At 44.8% G+C, this 15,000-nt stretch overlaps 1 protein-coding gene across 1 annotated transcript in view; it reads left to right on the top strand.

Annotated features, from left to right (window-relative positions):
- Positions 1-15,000, top strand: part of parp2 (poly (ADP-ribose) polymerase 2) — a 44,808-nt gene that overhangs the window by 9,057 nt on the left and 20,751 nt on the right. Inside the window, exons 5-7 of the mRNA XM_058385455.1 lie at positions 7,944-8,040; positions 8,297-8,372; positions 10,132-10,234. Coding sequence (XP_058241438.1) covers positions 7,944-8,040; positions 8,297-8,372; positions 10,132-10,234 — 276 coding nt within the window. The remainder of the gene's footprint in view (positions 1-7,943; positions 8,041-8,296; positions 8,373-10,131; positions 10,235-15,000) is intronic.

The following is a 15,000-nucleotide window of genomic DNA, read 5'->3' as shown; positions in this document are numbered from 1 at the left end:
ATGGCGGGATAACTGAGGGAGGGTTAACTGATGGCGGGATAACTGAGGGAGGGTTAACTGATGGCGGGATAACTGAGGGAGGGTTAACTGATGGAGGGTTAACTGAGGGAGGGTTAACTGATGGAGGGTTAACTGATGGTGGGATAACTGATGGCGGGATAACTGAGGGAGGGATAACCTGAGGGAGGGTTAACTGATGGCGGGATAACTGAGGGAGGGATAACCTGAGGGAGGGTTAACTGAGGGAGGGTTAACTGAGGGAGGGATAACTGAGGGAGGGTTAACTGATGGAGGGTTAACTGAGGGAGGGTTAACTGATGGCGGGATAACTGAGGGAGGGTTAACTGATGGAGGGTTAACTGATGGAGGGTTAACTGAGGGAGGGTTAACTGATGGAGGGTTAACTGATGGAGGGTTAACTGAGGGAGGGTTAACTGAGGGAGGGTTAACTGATGGAGGGTTAACTGATGGAGGGTTAACTGAGGGAGGGATAACTGAGGGAGGGTTAACTGATGGAGGGTTAACTGATGGAGGGTTAACTGAGGGAGGGTTAACTGAGGGAGGGTTAACTGAGGGAGGGTTAACTGAGGGAGGGTTAACTGAGGGAGGGTTAACTGATGGAGGGTTAACTGAGGGAGGGATAACTGATGGAGGGTTAACTGATGGTGGGATAACTGAGGGAGGGTTAACTGAGGGAGGGTTAACTGAGGGAGGGTTAACTGATGGCGGGATAACTGAGGGAGGGTTAACTGAGGGAGGGTTAACTGATGGAGGGTTAACTGATGGTGGGATAACTGAGGGAGGGTTAACTGAGGGAGGGTTAACTGATGGAGGGTTAACTGATGGTGGGATAACTGAGGGAGGGTTAACTGAGGGAGGGTTAACTGAGGGAGGGTTAACTGATGGCGGGATAACTGAGGGAGGGTTAACTGAGGGAGGGTTAACTGATGGCGGGATAACTGAGGGAGGGTTAACTGAGGGCGGGTTAACTGAGGGCGGGTTAACTGAGGGCGGGTTAACTGAGGGCGGGTTAACTGAGGGCGGGTTAACTGAGGGAGGGTTAACTGATGGCGGGATAACTGAGGGCGGGTTAACTGAGGGCGGGATAACTGAGGGCGGGATAACTGAGGGCGGGTTAACTGAGGGCGGGATAATTGAGGGCGGGTTAACTGAGGGCGGGTTAACTGAGGGCGGGTTAACTGAGGGAGGGTTAACTGAGGGCGGGTTAACTGATGGCGGGTTAACTGAGGGCGGGTTAACTGAGGGCGGGTTAACTGATGGCGGGATAATTGAGGGCGGGTTAACTGATGGCGGGATAATTGAGGGCGGGTTAACTGAGGGAGGGTTAACTGAGGGCGGGTTAACTGATGGCGGGATAATTGAGGGCGGGTTAACTGAGGGAGGGTTAACTGAGGGCGGGTTAACTGATGGCGGGATAATTGAGGGCGGGTTAACTGAGGGCGGGATAATTGAGGGCGGGTTAACTGAGGGCGGGATAATTGAGGGCGGGTTAACACTGTCAGCAGGAGGCAGTGTGTGTTGTTACTTTGATTACATCACAGGTGTGTTATTGTTGGAGTGCAGTGTAACTGTTGTTGTACACACTCAAAAAAAATGAAATGTTGGCTTTACTTTCACCAGGTTCCACGTAACTCACTTACATTGCATTTAAGTAACAACATTTATTTCAGTAAATGCAAGTTTATTACATAATGTTAATAGAATGTTGTTTAGTTGAATCAACTTAACATTCCTGATTTTGATTTCATTTATAAGGTTAGTTAAGTTCAATTATTCGAAAATTATTATTGTCTCTTTCAATCAAAAGAAAGAATCCAGTTTCATTGAATTATGTTTATTAAGTAAATTCAGTGAATCAATTCAGCAGTTTAACACCTTTTTTCCTACAAAAATCATTTGTAGAAACCCATGTCTTAACTCAGACATCTCTAAAATCAGTTATCTTCACTTTTAATAAAAGTAACAAATCCACAGATAATAACAACAGCATGCTGTCTTTAAATGAAACAATTGACAAACTACATAATACAAGTGTAATGTAACAAGTGTTCTAAAAACAAAAATTTGTCTCCTTGACACTGAAAAAAGCAGCTGCATCAGTTATTTAAAGCTAGACCAACACCGAAACAAATTTACCATGGTCAGCAAATGAAAGAAATGTACTACAACAATCAACAGTCGAACAGTATTGATATAACTCCTGTCTTTAGGTTCTGACTTCAAGTTGCAGAGTTTATGAAAGGTTTTTTCAGGACCTGAACCTTGTTTGACAGCTTGTTTGCATCGAGCTCCATAAAAACCTTTTGAAACACTTCAAAAGTGTATTTCAGGTCTTGTGGGTAAGCCAAGTTTAATGCATAAATTAGACCAAGCATTGCAGCACATGCATTTGCCACATTGTTAAGTTTTTCAAGCACTTGGACACCTTCAATGATGATCCCTACATCTTCATACGAATCTGTAGCATCCGCTCCTTCGTGTGCTATAACGTAGACCAGGGTGGTGTTTCGTTCAGCATCCTAAAAATGTCAAATACGAAAAGAAACAATTACCAAGAGTTCCAGGGTGAAAAGAATAAGGTTTTAGAGTAACATACAAGAGTTGTTTTTTCAATTAACTTACCACATATTCCTTTAGAAAGTTTGATGGGTCTTCATTGATGTACACAGCAAGAGCTTTCAAGATCCATCCACGTTTTTTCTCGATGGTGATATTCTGCAAAATGTGAAATAAGAATTAGCATACTTTTTTAGCATTATGCAGAGAATTTTCAACAACATAAATATTTTAGTCATTTTGTCCTCATTTCTGTGCATAAAAACACATACATGGTCAATATCCTATTCTAAAAATTAAAAATGAATAAAATTCACTATTGACTTATTATGTGCATAAAAATGAGCAGGAGACTGTCCAAAATGCACCATTTTATTACTGGAAAAAAATGACATAAGGGAATCAATCACATGAGTAAATAAGGATTGCATTTTCATTTTTAGATTAAATATTTTACGTATTTTGATTTGTTGTCTGATTTAAAATGAGAATGATTTTAGAGAACATACTTGATCCATGACTGAAAGGATGTTTGTGATCTTCTGTGCCGCAGCTCCTCCTTTCTTTTTGAAAGTCCTGAGGAGTTGGTTTGAGAAATAATTCAGCTGACCCAAAAATTTGGACACCAAAGGGATTGTTGTAATTCTTTTGAATTCTGCAGATACCCTATACAAATTTAAAAGGACAAATCAGGTTGGCTGGTAATAAATTTGTGACAGAACTTCTGACAGAATATCATATACCAACACTTACAAAGAGAAAATTATCTAAAATAAACATAAGCCCTAAAACCATTTAAAGTACATCAGTTTCTTAATTTTAAATTACAATAACATTTAAGTATTTAACCACAGCTGATGATACAAAGACTTTCCTCTCGTTCAGTAAAGAGTACAGGCCATTCCGATACATAATGCCACCATAAGAGACATTTTGAGCAACATTTACAGTGGTATCAGGATATCTAGAAGTAAGATAACGTACAATTTCCTCATTCATGACATCAACAGTAATGGGAGAGATACGTGTGACCTGTAAGGTGGTCTTTTCAGGACTGGGTATATGCAGGTTATATCCAGCCATCAACTGGTGTTTACTTGCCAAAGTTAGTGTTATGTACTTGAAGCAATTTGTGTGCCTAACTACTTGTTTGAAGTAGCTATGTTTAGCTTCAAAACGCAATGTCCAAAGAAATGCTAAAGGACCAAAACAGCGAATCATTTCTGGATAGTGCTCCAAGAAGTGATACTTTGGAAGCAATTGTTTAAGGGGGAACAGCTCCTGATATCTCTGACGATGTTCCGAAATTTTGCATTCCAAATATGCAATAGTCTCATCTGTATGAACGAAAGACACAACCAGTTCAACAATATCTTTCACGTCTAAAATCATAAGCTACACAGGTTCATCTGCAGGTACCAAATGCCCAATTATAAATGGCAGCAACCTTTAACAGACACCAATTTTCATGTGCATGGCCACCAACTGATCTTCTGCTTGCAAATGTCTGTGGCACCAATTGAGGTCTATTTGTCTTATCACCCCACTTGAATGGGAAATTTCTGATGAGTTCATTGAGCCTATCAAGAGACAAGATCTTCTTTGAAATAAGTACACCAAAGCACTCTGCTAGCTCAACTGGAACTATGCCTTCAAAAACATCGTGGGCCAAATCAGGAGGATAGCCTGTTGTAACACTGAAATAGCTAAGGCTTTCAGTGAAAATGCATGCTTTTTTCACACCCATGACATTTACGTCTTTTTCTGTAGCAAGTTTCACGTGTTCTTGGTGGTGTTCTGCTGTCTGAAGTATAAGTTTGCCTGCCTTCACTTCAGTGGTCTGAGAATCTGAACGAGAAGCTGTACAAAATCGACAACAGTATTCACCTGAAAAGTTTTCAATGAAGCCAGCCACAGAATGTGCAGCAAGATTATCGGCCACAACACACTTTACTGTTCCCTTAAGAAACGTTCCTAGCTGTTGGACATACACGCCTGACTGTTCCAAAATTTGTAAATCATGCAAAAGAGGTCGCAGGTTCCACAACTTTAAAATTTTCCCTGTATTATTGTTTATGCTTAAATGCAGAGGCTAGCAGGCCACCATGTTTTATTGCAGCAAGTAAAGGGTTTGTTGCACTTAAAGATGTAACAAGGTCTTTGACTACAGATGCATCATCAATCTTGTGCTTTTGTAAATGTCTACAATAGTTCTGTGAGACAAAGGGCAAGATGCATCACTCAGTAAATAATGTAAGTCCTCCAACAACTCATTGACTGCTGAGCCTGGAACATGGTAGTGGTTTTCCAGCTTTAACAGCATGGAAGCTAATTTAATCTCTACAAGCTTTGGCAAGTTTTCTGGAACCTCTTCTACATCAATACAACTGGAATCGTCCTCTAGCAGAGATGTTTCATTTTCTTTGTTTGAAGGAGTATCATCAGATATAGTCCTAACCTCTAGTGTTTTGACTATTCCTCCCTTAAAATCTGTCAATGAACACTGACAATGTTTTTGACTCTTATGTGATTTGAATGTGCCATACACATTTGTTTTAAATAAGCAGCCCTTAAACATACAACTTACTGTCTCATGGCTGTGCAAGTGGTTATTTATATGAAGAAAGTAATCATTTACTGAAGGAATGTCAGTTACGGCACAAACATGACAATTCATCACAGTACCTTCACTAGAATTTTGCTTTTGATGTGGCTGCTCACTGCCATGTGATCGGCTTAAGTGGGACCTCAGTGCATTCCAGGTTTTAAAAGTGCATGGACAGTAAGAATATAGACATGGATATGATTGTCTGCGGCCATAGTGTCCGTGTACCAACCTGAAGTGTTTTAGAAGCTGTGATCTAGATGTATAGGATGAGCCACAATCTCTGCACAGGGGGAAAAAGAAAATGTGATACACAAAAGAAAATAATATTAAGAAGAGGAAAACAAAATTAAAAAAAAATACCAACCACTAAACTTGGGTAAAATGTGTTGGATGACCTAACAAATGAGCTTAAACAAGATACCTAGATGCCATCTTTTAAGTGTGAAATATGTTTATTTGTATTATTTTGGCCGTCCAAAAACAGAAAGCACTTGACAATAAATAAGAATGTGTAACGCCATTTTAACGAATGAATTATTTAAGAATAACTTTTAGAATACATTTTCTAAGACTGATTATTTTTAAAACTGATTTAAAAACGTATTTTGCAAACAAAAATCTGTTTACATGGACAAACTCATGCAAACTAGCAATTTAATGAGTCAGTTGCATCTTTGTGTAAGGGAATTCAAATATTATCAAAGGTTAAAGTATCAAATATTACATAGGAGCAAAAGAAAAGTGAATGTAACTAACAATAAAGTGAAAACATGAGTAGGCCAGCTTTATTAATATACCCCAAAAAAATCAGATCACACGTGATTAACCATACTAATCTAATCCCAGCCTCAATATAATAATATAAAAGTTAAAATATCTCACGTGTCGACAAATAGAATAAACTTCGCTTGCAGGCTCCGTTTGCACGTTTGAATTTCGTTTGGTTCATAATATGGCGCTAATCTCAAAAAAAGCTGAGAGGGTGATCGTTGAATGTGCGTTCCATCTGCGCATGTGTGGATATCACTCCACCTGCTGACGAAAGTGTGGTACTGCAGAAGCAACACAACTTCATTTCATTCATTTAACTTGAGTGAGCTGTGTGAATTTGAAATTAAACTTTTTCAGGGTTTAGTGTAGTACAGGGTGTAGTGTGTAGTATGGTGGGTGTAGTGTAGTACAGAGTTTAGTGTAGTACAGGGTGTAGTGTGTAGTACAGGGTGTAGTGGGTAGTACAGGGTGTAGTGTGTAGTATGGTGGGTGTAGTGTAGTACAGGGTGTAGTGTGTAGTACAGGGTGTAGTGGGTAGTACAGGGTGTAGTGTGTAGTATGGTGGGTGTAGTGTAGTACAGGGTGTAGTGTGTAGTACAGGGTTTAGTGTAGTACAGGGTGTAGTGGGTAGTACAGGGTGTAGTGGGTAGTACAGGGTGTAGTGTGTAGTACGGTGGGTGTAGTGTAGTACAGGGTTTAGTGCAGTACAGGGTGTAGTGTGTAGTACAGGGTGTAGTGTGTAGTACAGGGTGTAGTGTGTAGTACAGGGTTTAGTGTAGTATGGTGGGTGTAGTGTGTAGTACGGTGGGTGTAGTGTGTAGTACAGGGTGTAGTGTGTAGTACAGGGTTTAGTGTTGTACGGTGGGTGTAGTGTGTAGTACAGGGTTTAGTGTAGTACAGGGTGTAGTGTGTAGTACAGGATGTAGTGGGTAGTACAGGGTGTAGTGGGTAGTACAGGGTGTAGTGTGTAGTACGGTGGGTGTAGTGTAGTACAGGGTTTAGTGCAGTACAGGGTGTAGTGTGTAGTGTGTAGTACAGTGGGTGTAGTGTAGCACAGGGTGTAGTGTGTAGTACAGGGTGTAGTGTAGTACAGGGTGTAGTGTGTAGTACAGGGTGTAGTGTGTAGTACAGGGTTTAGTGTAGTACGGTGGGTGTAGTGTGTAGTACAGGGTGTAGTGTGTAGTACAGGGTTTAGTGTAGTACGGTGGGTGTAGTGTGTAGTACAGGGTTTAGTGTAGTACGGTGGGTGTAGTGTGTAGTACAGGATGTAGTGTGTAGTACAGGGTGTAGTGTGTAGTACAGGGTTTAGTGTAGTACGGTGGGTGTAGTGTGTAGTACAGGATGTAGTGTGTAGTACAGGATGTAGTGTGTAGTACGGTGGGTGTAGTGTGTAGTACAGGGTTTAGTGTAGTACAGGGTTTAGTGTAGTACAGGGTGTAGTGTGTAGTACAGGGTGTAGTGTGTAGTACAGGGTTTAGTGTGTAGTACAGGGTGTAGTGTGTAGTACAGGGTGTAGTGTAGTACAGGGTTTAGTGTAGTACGGTGGGTGTAGTGTCTAGTACAGGGTTTAGTGTAGTACAGGGTTTAGTGTAGTACAGGGTGTAGTGTGTAGTACAGGGTGTAGTGTGTAGTACAGGGTGTAGTGTGTAGTACAGGGTGTAGTGTGTAGTACAGGGTTTAGTGTAGTACAGGGTGTAGTGTGTAGTACAGGGTTTAGTGTAGTACAGGGTTTAGTGTGTGGTACAGGGTGTAGTACAGGGTGTAGTGTGTAGTACAGGGTTTAGTGTGTAGTACAGGGTGTAGTGTGTAGTACAGGGTTTAGTGTAGTACAGGGTTTAGTGTGTGGTACAGGGTGTAGTACAGGGTGTAGTGTGTAGTACAGGGTTTAGTGTAGTACAGGGTTTAGTGAAGCCTCAGAGTGATATTTCTCACACACTGACATTAATCTCATTTTTTCTTTAATCTTGTTTGTTCTTCTGGGGTCCAGACCAACCTGCAGTTTAACAATAATAAGTACTACCTGATCCAGCTGCTGCAGGATGACCAGGCCAAAGTCTACAGCGTGTGGATGAGGTGGGGGAGAGGTAAGAGAATCTCACACACAGAACCCACTTACTACCCTATAGCACATAGTTTATACTGCCATGTAACTAGCTGGGGTTCTAGAGCTGTACATCAGCTGGGGTTCTAGATCCTCAAATAAAACCCCGTGTCCTGTGTTGCTCTCGGCCCATAGCAGGACTGACATTCATGTATTGTTGATGTGCTCTTTATTTCTTCGTTTTCATTGCTCTGGTGTCTGACCCACACTGCGGTTCTCCTGGTTCTCCTCCTCAACAGTGGGAAAAGTCGGACAGAACTCTTTGGTTCCGTGTGGTGCAGATCTCGCTAAAGCCAAAGACGTCTTTAAGAAAAAGTAGGTCTTTAACGCAAGACAGAATAAATCTACAGAATTTTGACATACATTGGTGTGAAGCTCAGGAGTGCACATACTTTTGGTCATGTAGGGTATTTATTGGAGAAATGTTAGTTGGTGTGTGTGTGCGTGCGTGTGGTATGTTGTGGTGTGTGTGAGGTATGTTGTGGTGTGTGTGTGTGTGTGTGTGTGTGCGTGTGTGGTATGTTGTGGTGTGTGTGAGGTATGTTGTGGTGTGTGTGTGCGTGCGTGTGTGGTATGTTGTGGTGTGTGTGTGTGTGCGCGCGTGTGTGTGTGAGGTATGTTGTGTGTGTGTGCGTGTGTGTGTGAGGTATGTTGTGGTGTGTGTGAGGTATGTTGTGGTGCGTGTGTGTGAGGTATGTTGTGGTGTGTGTGAGGTATGTTGTGGTGTGTGTGTGTGAGGTATGTTGTGGTGTGTGTGAGGTATGTTGTGGTGTGTGCGCGTGTGTGTGAGGTATGTTGTGGTGTGTGTGCGTGTGTGTGAGGTATGTTGTGGTGTGTGTGAGGTATGTTGTGGTGTGTGTGCGTGTGTGTGAGGTATGTTGTGGTGTGTGTGCGTGTGTGTGAGGTATGTTGTGGTGTGTGTGAGGTATGTTGTGGTGTGTGTGAGGTATGTTGTGGTGTGCGTGTGTGTGAGGTATGTTGTGGTGTGTGTGAGGTATGTTGTGGTGTGTGTGCGTGTGTGTGAGGTATGTTGTGGTGTGTGTGAGGTATGTTGTGGTGTGTGTGAGGTATGTTGTGGTGTGTGCGCGCGTGTGTGAGGTATGTTGTGGTGTGTGTGTGTGTGCGCATGTGTGTGAGGTATGTTGTGGTGTGTGTGCGTGTGTGTGAGGTATGTTGTGGTGTGTGTGAGGTATGTTGTGGTGTGTGTGAGGTATGTTGTGGTGTGTGCGCGCGTGTGTGAGGGATGTTGTGGTGTGTGTGTGTGTGTGAGGGTATGTTGTGGTGTGTTGTAGGAGGTATGTTGTGGTGTGTGCGTGTGTGTGAGGTATGTTGTGGTGTGTGTGCGTGTGTGTGTGAGGTATGTTGTGGTGTGTGTGGGTGTGTGTGAGGTATGTTGTGGTGTGTGTGAGGTATGTTGTGGTGTGTGCGCGTGTGTGTGAGGTATGTTGTGGTGTGTGTGAGGTATGTTGTGGTGTGTGTGAGGTATGTTGTGGTGTGTGTGAGGTATGTTGTGGTGTGTGCGCGCGTGTGTGAGGTATGTTGTGGTGTGTGTGTGTGTGCGCATGTGTGTGAGGTATGTTGTGGTGTGTGTGCGCATGTGTGAGGTATGTTGTGGTGTGTGTGAGGTATGTTGTGGTGTGTGCGCGTGTGTGTGAGGTATGTTGTGGTGTGTGTGCGTGTGTGTGAGGTATGTTGTGGTGTGTGTGAGGTATGTTGTGGTGTGTGTGCGTGTGTGTGAGGTATGTTGTGGTGTGTGTGAGGTATGTTGTGGTGTGTGTGCGTGTGTGTGAGGTATGTTGTGGTGTGTGTGAGGTATGTTGTGGTGTGTGTGCGTGTGTGTGAGGTATGTTGTGTGTGTGAGGTATGTTGTGGTGTGTGTGCGTGTGTGAGGTATGTTGTGGTGTGTGTGAGGTATGTTGTGGTGTGTGTGAGGTGTGTGTGAGGTATGTTGTGGTGTGTGTGAGGTATGTTGTGGTGTGTGTGAGGTGTGTGTGAGGTATGTTGTGGTGTGTGTGAGGTATGTTGTGGTGTGTGTGAGGTGTGTGTGTATTGATCATTGTGTATTTCTGCTCAGGTTCTTTGATAAGACTAAGAATGAATGGACACAACGAGCAAACTTTGAGAAAGTTCCTGGAAAGTATGACCTGGTGTTCATGGACTACAGATCAAATGACCAAGTGAGAAACACACACACACCTCACACACACACCACAACACAACACACCTCTCACACACACACACACAATCACAACACACCTCTCTCTCACACACACACACACACACACCACAACACAACACACCTCTCACACACACACACAATCACAACACACCTCTCTCTCACACACACACACACACACCACAACACAACACACCTCTCAGACACACACAATCACAACACACCTCTCACACACACACCACAACACAACACACCTCTCACACACACACACACACACACACCACACCACAACACACCTCTCACACACATACACACACACACACACACACACATCACAAAACACCTCTCTCACACACACACACACCACAACACAACACACCTCTCACACACACACCACAACACAACACACCTCTCACACACACACACACACACCACAACACAACACACCTCTCACACACACACACACACACACACACAATCACAACACACCTCTCACACACACACACACCACAACACAACACACCTCACACACACACACACACACCACAACACACCTCTCACACACACACACACAATCACAACAAACCTCTCACACACACACACACACACCACAACACACCTCTCTCACACACACACACACACACCACAACACACCACACACACACCACAACACAACACACCTCTCACAAACACACACACACACAATCACAACACACCTCTCTCTCACACACACACACACACACCACAACACAACACACCTCTCAGACACACACAATCACAACACACCTCTCTCACACACACACCACAACACAACACACCTCTCACACACACACACACACACACACACACACACCACAACACAAGACACCTCTCACACACACACACACACACACACCACAACACAACACACCTCTCACACACACACACACACAATCACAACACACCTCTCTCACACACACACACACACACACACACACATCACAACACACCTCTCTCACACACACACCACAACACACACTCTCTCACACACCACAACACAACACACCTCTCACACACACACACACCACAACACAACACACCTCTCACACACACACACACACACACACCACAACACAACACACCTCTCACACACACACACAATCACAACACACCTCTCTCACACACACACACACAATCACAACACACCTCTCTCTCACACACACACACACACACACCACAACACAACACACCTCTCACACACACACACAATCACAACACACCTCTCTCACACACACACACACACACACACCACAACACAAGACACCTCTCACACACACACCACAACACAACACACCTCTCTCTCTCACACACACACACACACACACACACAACACACCACACACACACACCACAACACACCACACCTCTCACACACACACACACATCACAACACACCTCTCTCACACACACACCACAACACAACACACCTCTCACACACACCACAACACACCACACACACACACACACAACACACCTCTCTCACACACACACACACACACACACATCACAACACACCTCTCTCACACACACACCACAACACACACACCACAACACAACACACCTCTCACACACACCACAACACACCACACACACACACCACAACACACCACACCTCTCACACACACACACCACAACACACCACACACACACCACATCACAACACACTACACACACACACACAATCACAACACACCTCTCACACACACACCACAACACAACACACCTCTCACACACACACACACACACAACACAACACACCTCTCACACACACACAATCACAACACACCTCTCACACACACACACACACACACACACTCACACACATACACACATACACACACACCCCTCTCTCACTGGGTAACACACACTCACACACATACACACACACACACCTCTCCCACACACACACACACACACACACACACACACACACACACAATCACAACAAACCTCTCTCACACACACACACAATCACAACACACCTCTCACACACACACCACAACACACCTCTCTCTCTCACACACACACACACATCACAACACACCTCTCTCACACACACCACAACACACCACACCTCTCTCACACACACAAACACAATCACAACACACCTCTCACACACACACCACAACACAACACACCTCTCTCTCTCTCACACACACACACACCACAACACACCACACACACACACACCACAACACACCTCTCTCACACACACACACACACAATCACAACACACCTCTCTCACACACACACACACACAATCACAACACACCTCTCACACACACACCACAACACAACACACCTCTCACACACACCACAACACACACACACACACAATCACAACACACCTCTCTCACACACACACACACACACAATCACAACACACCTCTCACACACACACCACAACACAACACACCTCTCACACACACCACAACACACCACACACACACACACACACACCACATCACAACACACCTCTCACACACACACACACATCACAACACACCTCTCTCACACACACACACCACAACACAACACACCTCTCTCACACACACACCACAACACACCACACACACACATCACAACACACCTCTCACACACACACACAACACAACACACCACACACACACATCACAACACACCTCTCACACACACACCACATCACAACACACCTCTCACACACACACCACAACACAACACACCTCTCTCACACACACACACACACACACCACAACACAACACAACACACCTCTCTCACACACACACCTCTCTCACACACACACACACACAACACACCTCTCTCACACACACAACACAACACACCTCTCACACACACACCACAACACAACACACCACAACACAACACACCTCTCATACACACCACAACACACACACACACACACAATCACAACACACCTCTCACACACACACACAATCACAACACACCTCTCACACACACACACACACATCACAACACACCTCTCACACACACCACATCACAACACACCTCTCACACACACAACACACCTCTCTCACACACACACACACACACATCACAACACACCTCTCACACACACACACAACACAACACACCTCTCACACACACACACACACACACCACAACACACCTCTCTCACACACACACACCACAACACACCACACACACACACACACAACACAACACACCTCTCTCTCACACACACACACACACACACACACACACACACACACACCTCTCTCACACACACACACACACCACACACACACACACACACCTCTCACACACACACACACACACACACACACACAACACACCTCTCTCTCACACACACACACACACCACAATCACAACACACCTTTCTCACACACACACACACACACACACAATCACAACACACCTCTCTCACACACACACACACACACACACACACACCTCTCTCTCACACACACACACACACACACAACACAACACACTCTCTCTCACAAACACACACACACCACAACACACCTCTCTCTCACACACACACACACATCACAAAACACCTCTCTCTCACACACACACCACAACACCACACCTCTCACACACACACCACAACACACCTCTCTCACACACACACACACACAATCACAACACACCACACACACACACACACATCACAACACACCTCTCACACACACACCACAACACAACACACCTCTCTCACACACACACCACAACACACACGCACACATACACTCACACACACACACATCACAACACACCTCTCTCACACACACAACACAACACACCTCTCACACACACACACATCACAACACACCTCACACACACACCACAACATACCTCTCACACACACACACACATCACAACACACCTCTCTCACACACACACACACAACACAACACACCTCTCACACACACACCACAACACACCTCTCTCACAGACACACACCACAACACACCTCTCACACACACACATACCACAACACACACACACATACACCACAACACACCTCTCTCTCACACACACACCACAACACACCTCTCACACACACACACACCACAACACACACACACCACAACACACACACAACACAACACACCTCTCTCTCACACACACACACACATCACAAAACACCTCTCTCTCACACACACCACAACACCTCTCTCACACACACACACCACAACACAACACACCTCTCTCTCTCACACACACACACACACACACACACACACACACACACACACACACACCTCTCTCTCACACACACACACACAATCACAACACACCTCTCTCTCTCACACACACACACACACCACAACACACCTCTCTCTCTCTCTCTCTCACACACACACACCACAACACACCTCTCTCACACACACACACACACAAACACACCTCTCTCACACACACACACACACACACACACACACCTCTCACACACACACCACAACACACCTCTCTCACACACACACACACACACCACAACACACCACACACACACCACAACACAACACACCTCTCTCTCACACACACACACACACACACATTACAACACACCTCTCTCACACACACACCACAACACAACACACCTCTCACACACACCACAACACACCACACCTCTCACACACACACACACACACACACACACACCACAACACACCTCTCTCACACACACACACACACACAGCACACACTCTCTCTCTCTCACAGACACACACACACACACA

Source organism: Hemibagrus wyckioides, unplaced genomic scaffold (assembly GCF_019097595.1).
Source record: "Hemibagrus wyckioides isolate EC202008001 unplaced genomic scaffold, SWU_Hwy_1.0 Contig33, whole genome shotgun sequence".
Classification (NCBI taxonomy): Eukaryota; Metazoa; Chordata; class Actinopteri; order Siluriformes; family Bagridae; genus Hemibagrus; species Hemibagrus wyckioides.
This window is presented reverse-complemented; position numbering and strand designations above follow the sequence as displayed.